Here is a 10,551-nt window from a genome sequence, read left to right as displayed (position 1 = left end):
ATATCGTGGTCAATGGTATCAAAGTCTACTGACATATCCCGGAGAATATCTAAGAAAACAAGCGTAACCATTTAGCCGAATGATGTTAAACCCAAATTAGGGCAGTTTTAGTACTGTGGGCAGCTTTCATATCGGTCCGCGGACTTCTCTGTTGGTTATAAGTCACTGGCCGCCTTTATTCACCTTTTTCTCAAAGAACTTTCATACATTTTCGAGACAAAACGTAATGGTAGAAAAATGTAACAAAATAGGCGCCAAATGAAGGCATTTGGAGGACACTTTTTACACTATTATTGTGTAAAAAGTTACTTGACGAAGGCCCAATTATAGCAGTTTGCAGTTCATTTCTAGTGGCGTTACCCAGTGAGCATTATTTTGGCCCGATTTTGCTGGGATATGTGAAAATTTTAGTTTCATACTTTTTGAAGTGAAAGTTGCCCGGGAAAGTTTATACACATTGCCGTCATCGCGCAAAAAATTGCTTTTTTACACTATGTGATACCCCAATTAAGGTGTTTGCCAAATGTGTACATATTTAAACAGAACTAACAACAACGATTTTTTCCCCTTTGAGTTAGGGGACATGTCCTCTCCCCAAATCCCGGCATGATATATCACCCATGTCCCCCCGGGTTTGACGTCCATGATGGAGCCCAAACTATAGGAATTGTAATCGAGCCATAAAACCGGCATGAATCGAGTATAGGAATGTTAGTTGTTATCTTATTTTTCTCCCCGTGGAGCTACAAAAATGGAGCAGAAACTAGCAAGCTGAAATAGCAGGGACCAACAGAAGAGCCTTTTAAATGGGGGATGTCAAAGCACCAGGCACATATCGTCAGCCTGTTACGCTTTTTGCCTAAGTCGTTTTTTATATTTTTGAGAACAAAGTACAATTATTCACCAATCTATGCACAAATTATAATGATACAAATGAAAGAGAATAATCCGAAATAATTAGGGTGATTACGTAACTGATGCATACTTGAACCACATTTTGTTCATTGTTCTCAAAATTACAAAAAATGACGTAGGCAATTAGCGTAACAGGCTGACAATATAGCTCAGGTATATGTCTGCCTCCATCAGGTTAGGGCTGATTATGGCAAAGTATGACATTGTGTCCCCATGACCTAATTACGTGATAAAAAGCCTCCGGAGAATACCACTTGGGCGGGGCACGTAGTCCAAGGCATTTTGATGCCCACCCAAAATTTTCATTTACCAAACAATGAGAAATTCCAACTTTGTGCTTAAAATGGTTTCTTTTCCTTCTTTTTCGTCTTTCCTGCGGCCGAAGCACGAAAATTTTAGTGTGTGGTGAAGCGTTCATATTATAAATTTTGTGCCGTTTTTAATGGGACATTAGAGGCAAAAGTTTTTAATTTTAGAATATTTGGCATATTTTGGCCCTAAAATGGAATATCGTTCTTTTCGGATTTTTAGGGGAGACATCCCCCTACGAAAAATTTAAGAGTGACGTGCCTCGTCCCCTTCTGCTGTCGCCTATGGAATTAAACATTGCATCCCAGGAGTTCTAATCTAATGACGCATGTCACAGGCTTCGCATTATGTAATGTGTTGATGGTGCAAGTATTTCCCACTATCTCTATGATCCGAGTTTCGATAGGCTGGTCAAAGTATACAAGAGCAGGCGTGTGACCGTCGGAATTGGCAGCAAATATCTGTGGAAAAATATATAATTGCATATAATTGAATTTCATATGAAACTAAATACTATACTTATGATAATATCATCAGATTATGGATGGTATACCTTGGTTATTAATAATAATACGAGGGCTGGTCAATAAGTTCCCGCAACTATGGTGTATCTCCACTCATGCATGACTTGGATGACTGCTACTTACGCTAAATACAAGTTTGTACTTTTGTCTTTCAAAGTAAATATGTATTAGCGATGCTGAATACTTGATTACGTAATGACATTCGCATAAACACAATAGTGTATGGACACTGCCTGATTTATGGTGAAAATAGTCAAGAAATTCTCACGCCAAATTGAGGTATTGTTACATACGACTCGTAATTCCAAATATCTCGAGAATAAAAGTACGGAATCTGGCGCGGTTTTGCAGCTTTGTAGACCGATAACATAGAAATGATGCTGTACTCTTTTTAGATCTATACCATTTTTATTAACAAAAAGGGACCGTGTTGAATATCTCCAATTTTGAGTAGGCTTTATCACCCATTGTTCTTTACATAATAAGAGATAGAAAGATTAATCGATGACAAAATTTTACAAATGGTACCTGGTTTGATTGGGTATCTATTGATTATTAAAAAGGGAGATCCCAGTGGTGAAATCACAAACATTTCTTTCTTAATGAACCCTTGTTTTCAAAAGGTCTTGTTTTTGTAATCAAAGTAGCATACCATAGAGAGGCTCTGGATTGAATCAGAAATTTGAATTTCGAAAGGTTTGTCTAATTCTAGCATAAGACTCGGTATAGCAATTCACTCACACAGCTACTATTCAGCAAACCTTGTATTAGTCATATTTTTAGCGCTTTTTTGATGAAATTTTACTTTTTCACACATTTTTGGTACTTTCAATCATGCGTACCATCAACGCATGCGCAACTATCTATTTTTATTGCAACAAATTCTATTGTCCTGACTATGATCTCTCATACCATACCAATAATAAAATTTGTTTTTGTTTTATTTTGGAGATAATTTGGATTCTTTCTTTTACCGTGTGGGCTCTTTTCTCCCGATTTTCACACCATTTTTGTTTGTCGTTAAGGCCTATTTTTGGTGAAGTTCAAAGACAGTCCCTTTCCTGATCTGTTGACGGATACATTTCTTATTTCACAATTATCCATTGAATATACTCAGATTACCTCATACCAAAAATAAGGCTTGTAAATTGCTTTGGTCCTTACTTCTGCTTCTTTTTATTACACGTTCCTCAACTACAATTCAAAATTCCCGCCAATGTTGACAATTGTCAGTGTACATATGGCAATGACTTTATGCAAATGAGATTACGTAATTAAAGGTACTCTGATACTAAATGTTGTATGTTTGGAAAGACAAAGGTACAAACTTTATTGATCGTAAGTTACAGTCATCTAAATCATGCATGAGCGGAGATAAATAATGGTTGCGGGATATTATTGACCAACCCTCGTATTATGGTATTTAAAAAACTGGAAATATTGTGAGTGTAAGTTGATTATAGACAGTACAGTAGCCAGGGAGAGGGCGATTACCATAGTCTACCTCAACAGTCTACTTCATAGTCCCTTTCTGAAATTCACATTTCCATATCAACTCATCTCACAATGATAATGACAAGTTCAGTATACGAGAACCGCCCATTCCAAACACCGCGAGGCTTTTTTTCTCTGGACAGAGTGCTTACTTGTGATACGCTCTGTTTTATGGCATAGTCATGATAGTACGGGTGAATTGTAAAGCAGTCTATGTTTACCGATGGTCAATCGCGGCCCATCGGCTCATCTCACTACATACTAGTCAGACCAGTAAGGGAACATACCAAAGCCCGAAACCGGGCCCGAAACACGCGTGGAATGATACTATAAAACAGAATCATAGGGCTCATGGACCTCAGGCCTTTTCCCTTATAGTTCATTGTAGTTATCTGTCTTTTTTTGTCTGCTTTTGATAAACAATTCACATCATTCCATTCCATAAAATAAAACACATCACCAGTGACCGCTCTGCTCAGAGAAAAAGGTCTTTTTCCCTGGGCGTCGAGGATTCGGATGGGGTTCTCGTTCTGAGTTTGTCCTTTATTGTGAGATAAATTGACATTGAGGTATGAATTTCCAAAAGGGGTTATGATTATGAAGTAGACTATGATGTGTTGTTCGAGTCTTGACTCGGACTCGAGTCCATTTTTTGTCGGACTGTGACTTGGCTCGAACTCGGACACTAGCGGTGCTGTGTCTCCCCGTGGTCTCATTGTGAGCTTCGACAATTAAATGTCTGTCCGTACGTACCTTATTGCTTCCAGTGTCATCCAAAACATACTGCATAGTGCCTATAGAATCCTCATACTTAATGAAGCAGGTCTTAACCCAATAGCCGCTATATCCTTGAATTACAAATCCAGAAACTCGATAGGGATTGAGAAGATCAACTCGAACCCATCTTTGACCATCTCCGTCAAGATGGCGCCAGAATGTAGGGTGATTTAACCTTGCTTTTTCGGCTACAATTTGATTATTCCTCTTCGATGACGCCGTTAATTGGTCATCTGTAATTAAGTCCCACTCAAGTCCAAGAGTGCTATTACAACCTAAAAAGCAATTACATAGAAGAACTAGCCATTCAGTAATATGAGAGCTTATGGCAAGTGGGATGGCAGGTGCCATATTTTGTTTGTCCTGTCTCAGCTTAAAAAGACCTGCAGTGCATTCTTATTAATACATTGATCTTTTATATAAAATGAGTCAAGGAAGCCAATAATTTGGATTTATATTTCCATTGGTCTTGTGGTTCTTGAGTTATTAAAAAGCCAATAAAATATCAAAACGAAAGTTTGAACGTTTTCCCCCTCCCCAGAAAAATCATAAACATCGGGCGAAAATGACACCCCTGATATCAAGCCTTGACATTTCTTTTATAAAACCCATAACCATTCCCCTTGTGTGTCAGCTTTATTTGTCTCAATATTTGATTGCAAACATCGCTATGCCATGCTCTCCTCCAACTCGCATTAACGTAGATACATTCAAGTGAAGCTATGTGAGGCAATTGCCTCGTCAAGTAATAAGGGAAAATGAGGGAAACAAGAAATCCCTTATCGCCTCCTCGTTTTTCCAAGTCCATTTCCAGGAGTACCAATATTTGATGAGTACTATCGAATTTAATAACAATTATTTTTGACTTCGATCATGTCGATGATGAGTACACATTTTGAGTAGACACCTTATACTGAATCTGTCCATTTCAGTTAGTTTGGTGGAACGCATATAAGTCTTGCGATACTATTGAAAAAGACAGATTAGTACGGAAAAGTTCGCATATAACGTGTCCTTACCAAATACATCATCATCGTTGATTGTAATAATAGTAAAAGCCCCGGATTTATCAATCCCATCGTGCATTGCGATGTAAAGCATGAGGTTTTCTTGTGGTGCTTCCGGAATGTCGTCATCTAGAATCTCAATGTTTACAGTCTTTTCCGTTTCGTCAACACCAAAATTGACAACAAAATGCGTCATTTTGGTAAAATCTGGCTTTGTTGTTGTAACACAATCGGATGATATCGCTAGCCAATCGTCTGCTGATATTGCTACGTGACAATGCGATTGATTAAAAAAAAAAAGTTAGAGATTAATCCCACTTTTTACATGGCAACATTTTTATTCACCTCAAAGTCGGGAGTGGTCTATTATTGCCTATACCAGACCTCGAGGACAGCAGGTTTCGTGGATTTTCACCAATCCTCCAGGGTAGCCGGTTTGGTGAAACATCAAGATTTTTGATTTCAGCTCTAAAAATATTTACAGTGCTAATGACGTACTCACTAAAACTGTGCTTTTGTACAATATTTTTCAACCAAAACCGTTTTGCCTTTTGTGATCCGGAAGCTCCCGTGGTCAATCATGAACGTCACGCCAGACCGTTGAAGTCTATGCTTGAAGCCTTTTGGAATTAGTTTCCGTGGCTACAATATTTTCTTTATCAAATTAGGGTTACCCCAGAAACACTTACAAACACTTCCGGTAAAATTACATATTGTGCATGTTCTCGCGATGGTTACATTAATTGAACCATCTCCCTCTGATACATCATATGGGCCAGGAATACTGTAAGGGAAATCTGAAAAGAATAAGGAAAATATGTACGTTACTTACAAATGAACATTTATTCATAACACTCCCTGTTAATTTTTTCTTCGGAAAGAAATAGAAGAATAGAGATTTCTTACCACCATGTTGAATGACGCTTGGTAGATATTGACCAGTATCAGGGCATCCTAGCACACCGATTGTTAAACAACGTTCTAATTTGTCATTGACAAGAGAGAGGGGTTCAATCTGTATGAATTGTGATGAAGCAATCTTTTCGAAAAATACTACAGCAAGCGGTGAAAGTTGCTTTCTCGTTCCAAAAATCTGATGAGAACAAGAAAGTGCAAATTGTTAAAGGTACGCTGGATCTCATATGCTGAATAGCCGAGATCAAAAGTAATCCAGATCCATGTCCAACAACTTTATATGACAAAGAATATCAAGCTTGCATCAACAGATGATATAATAGAACTGACGATCCAACTGGAAAAGTAAATGAATACGTGAATCCAAAACCCACCCAAGTCCATGTGAAGTGTTTTTGAGAAAAAAACAGTGTATCATTTTAATTCCTTCAGTTAGATTTACCTGGTCAATATGGTAAGTTGTACGTGCAAATGGGTGGGTTAAACTGTATTAGGTATGACGATTAGCATTTCAGGGACTTCGGGGGGTTCATTTTAAATTCTGGACTTGGGTGTGTTTTTTTAATCATATACAAAGACAATAATGTTGGAATGATATTACCACTAGTAAGATAATACAAAATATAGCACACAGTTATGTATAATGTTGATAAGCATTCTGCCATGTAATATAAACCACACACTTTCCTTGAATAAACACATTTTTTTTCAAAAGTCACTCTCCAGTAATGAAGATGTTACAAGTGGACTTTTATACATACTGGATTTCAATCAATATGTTACAAGACTCAAATCATGGACTTGGGTTGATTCTTTCATACACGCTGTTTTTCACATGCTCAATAGACACAGAGGATGAATTTGAGTTGTTCTTTCAAACATATGACAGGCCTATGTATATTTGGACAAAGTATGGACTTGGGTGGCTTTTGTATTCATATATTCAAATCTTACATAGCCTACACCTGTAATAAGATCATATCTGAAACACCAACATATAAACCACGACTAACATTGAGTCGCCAGCCAATATGCTTTAAGGCACATCCAGCGTTTAAAAAGCTCAGAGGAAAACAACTCATGGTAAAAGGAGAGTTGGATATCTACCTTCCCGGGGCACCCCTATTCAACGGGCAAGTTTTGGTTTGAGCAGAGCTGTAACTTGTCTGCGTGATTCACGAAGCAAAGAACCAATAGCTACCAATAGCAGCTTACCTTAAGAATAAGTGGTTTCATCTCCATGCTTTGATTTTTGGCAAAGCGGCGCGGGCCACATGATTATACGAGTATGTACGCGCGTATAACTTTAAGCATTAATGGCTGGTTCGATTTCATTGCAGATGCAAGTTTCATTGAGTAAATTAAAATATAAAGCTATGACGTTAATGAATGATGCGATTTCTTTGATATCAATAGAAATTGTAATTTAAAGCAAAAAAACTGGTTTAATGTGGGCCATCGGACAAGTAATCGCGAACCGCGATGGCTTCATTATACATACCTTAGGATTACCAGTGTCATCAAGGATATAATCAAGTGCGTTTGAGTCATTCCCAACCTTAATCCATACAGAAGTAACATACTTAGAAGCTGTATGAGCTTCTACTTTGAATCCAGTCATTATTTGGGGAGATCCAAAATCAATCTGAATCCAAGGAAACCAGGAATCGATGCAAAGAGCAGCTTGGTTTATTTTTCCCATGGATCCAGTTATGAAACTCTCGGTGGTATTGAGCGGTATAGTTGTTCCTGCCAGAAGAGGAGTCTTGCATACTGAATGAAAATAAATAAATACTACAGATTACTGTTGCAAATTCGGTTGTTATTGGTCAAATCAATGCCTTTCAATCACTGCCTTCAAACCACACAGTGTCAACACTCTATATTATAAATATATTTTTTCATAAAGCTCCATACTCCGTTGGTGATCAATATTCTATTGTTGACACAGATAAAGAAAGTTTACATATGCATTGTGATATACACGTGTGATCGAATTTTCTATTGTACAAGCACCTGGATCATTAATGTGTTCCTTTATATAATTGTAATTCTCAAAATTAAATATATCACAATTCTAACTTTCGATTTAAAAATCGTTACGCCAAAAATGCAGTAAAAATGTATCCAGAGCAAACAGTGATGGCCGCTAATCAGTGTATTTAATTTCAAGTTAGTGTATTTAAAACAAAACCTTGGTTTTACCTCAAAACAAATCTAATTTCCTTGTAATAGGAACACCATATGGGATACTAGAGCATGCGCAAATTGTAATAATGTGTAGAATAGAACTTGATGGTATCTCATATGATAGTCGTACTATGCTTAGCCTGAGTCGCTCGGCCTATCTCGAACAAAATCGCCATGCGTAGCTATTGAAAAACGAGAGGATTCGCCGTACTATCACGGCAATTTTTGACACGAAGATATAGGGATGATGACGCTGTGAACCACTGCCCTCAAACTGCAACGCTTTGCCATTTTTTATAACTTTGATTAATTTTCCAAACGCCAAACGGTATACTAATCATCTTATTTAAATATAACAATTGGACTTCTCAACAAATTTACGGATAGGAGGAAAAGTTACGTTTGGAGGATATTTTTGTCTCCTGCCATATTCCACAGTTTACGATATTAATAAATAAGCCCAACATGGCCAAAATCCTGTTACTCTTTAGTGTCATTTTAAAGAGGTTTAATACGATGAATTAATCGTAGGGTACACAATATGAAAGCATATTTACAGAATCCCTCTATCGTTACAAAAATACATGACATTATAAATCTAAAAATTATACAAAAGTAACGTACCAGTTTGACACATTTTTCCAATGTAGCCATTACGACAGCTACATTCATAGAAACCAACGCCATTGACGCATTCTCCGGAATTCAAACATGGACTTGAATCACATTCGTCCACATCTTCAGATATAAAAGAAAAAACATACGATAAAATGTGAGTTATTTTGTAGCCACTTTGACTATGTATCTGTAAGACTTTAGACACGGAAAACCATATGCTTTCTTTTTCTATCCCATCTCACACGCGAATCTTTCCTGGTAATATTTATGCTCTCAAGAAGATCTTGATTGATACTGATTTCATGCACCACCTTAAGGTGCCTTCACTGCTATCCCATTTACATTCCACACCCATTTGGAAGATGTTGCAAACATCTTTCGCAGGAAAAGTACGAGTTTTAAATGGAATGAACACATTTGGCAGCTCCGTTTGAATGTCGTAAACCCTCTGAGGAAGATTCAACCTAATTTTTCCACACAGAGAGGGTGAGTTTCAATTTTTTAGTGTGCTAATTCCATTTTAATTTGTACTCCCCATGTGGAAGATATTTCCAACATCTTACACAGGGGAAGTATGTAGTGGAAATGGAAGAGGTCATTTTACATTTTTCGTCCTGTATCTGTCGCCAATCTTGCTTCATCATTTCTACCCGATACCATACATACTATTCCATAGTCCGCATTATCTAAAATGTAGTGCAATGTACTCCGTGCCGATTTCATAATATTGTGTCTAATTCTATTTGTGTAGCCAACCCGAGAGGATAGCATACATGTACCTCATTTGTCATGATTATGTCTTACTTGACTTTCTGCGAATTATATTTGCCATTACACATAACCCCTATATAAATAAATTTTAACCACTATATTATTTTACCAATATCACAGTTGATGCCTTCAAAGCCGGGTATGCAGGTGCAATTATAAGAGTTAATGTTGTCCACACAATCTTGATTAGTTAAGCAAGGATTAGAAAAACACTCATCGATGTCTGAAATACAAGTCAACATGAACCATAAAAATATTTAATGCAAATCAATTCAAAATATCGTCACTGAGCTAGGAAAAAATCTCCATGTAACTTTGACTCCCGGGGGGGGGGGGACTCAACACAAATGACCATACGGGTATGCTCCCCCGGAAAGACCCCCTTTTTGGGTTTCGCAGCTCCGAAAGACCCCCTATATTTGACCAAAATAAAGCTCTGAAAGACCCTTGATTTTGATAATTTCAGCTCTAAAAGACCCAAAAATTGCTCATTCCTCATATTTCTTGTTTTTTCAGGCGATTTTCAACCAAAAAGCCAAGAAAGACCCTTGATTTTGACTTTTCGCAGCTCCAAAAGACCTCATTTTACTTGTTCACAGCCCGTTTCGCAGCTCCGAAAGACCCCCTTTTACCGATACGCCGTCAGCTCCCAAAGACCCACCACCTAAAAATTCCGGGGGAGCATACCCACCAACATTTTTTGATGTGCCCCCTCCCCGGGCTTTGACCTCAGAAGTAAAACCCTTCTATGAAGTAAAACATGATCAATGACAAAACATCATATGTAATAATTTTGTCATTTACAAAAACGGTTCAAAATTAACAGGATTTACATGAAAAATGTGTTTGTTATTTGAGTGTTTAAGGGCTGGGGTATGAACGTTTGGACAGTATTTATTTTGGGACATTAGAGCACATCAGACATATCAATTGCATTCTGAATACGAAGAATGTCATTCTGATATCAAATAATTTTGATTTTTGAAATTCGCAATTTAATACACATTTTATGGCAAATCATTAAAAATTGA

The 10,551-nt window shown here is 37.4% G+C and overlaps 1 protein-coding gene and 1 long non-coding RNA gene across 2 annotated transcripts; both read right to left on the bottom strand.

The window, feature by feature from the left end:
- Positions 1–324: 324 nt before the first annotated feature.
- LOC140165526 (lactadherin-like) lies at positions 325–6,094 on the bottom strand. Its single transcript, XM_072188815.1, has 5 exons — positions 5,933–6,094; positions 5,716–5,823; positions 5,039–5,293; positions 3,996–4,294; positions 325–1,685 (listed from the first exon to the last, which is right to left on the bottom strand). The coding sequence occupies exons 3-5, from the start codon at positions 5,220–5,222 to the stop codon at positions 1,515–1,517; spliced, it is 654 nt and encodes a 217-aa protein (XP_072044916.1). The 5' UTR covers positions 5,223–5,293; positions 5,716–5,823; positions 5,933–6,094; the 3' UTR covers positions 325–1,514.
- A 1,373-nt stretch (positions 6,095–7,467) lies between these two features.
- Positions 7,468–9,713, bottom strand: LOC140165518 (uncharacterized). Its single transcript, XR_011860738.1, has 3 exons — positions 9,630–9,713; positions 8,756–8,869; positions 7,468–7,714 (listed from the first exon to the last, which is right to left on the bottom strand). It is a non-coding gene; the product is annotated as an uncharacterized lncRNA (long non-coding RNA).
- Between the last annotated feature and the right edge of the window lie 838 nt (positions 9,714–10,551).

This window comes from Amphiura filiformis, chromosome 1 (genome assembly GCF_039555335.1).
Source record: "Amphiura filiformis chromosome 1, Afil_fr2py, whole genome shotgun sequence".
In the NCBI taxonomy this organism is placed as follows: domain Eukaryota; kingdom Metazoa; phylum Echinodermata; class Ophiuroidea; order Amphilepidida; family Amphiuridae; genus Amphiura; species Amphiura filiformis.
Note: the sequence above shows the minus strand (reverse complement) of the source record. Positions and strands in the feature narration are given on the sequence as shown.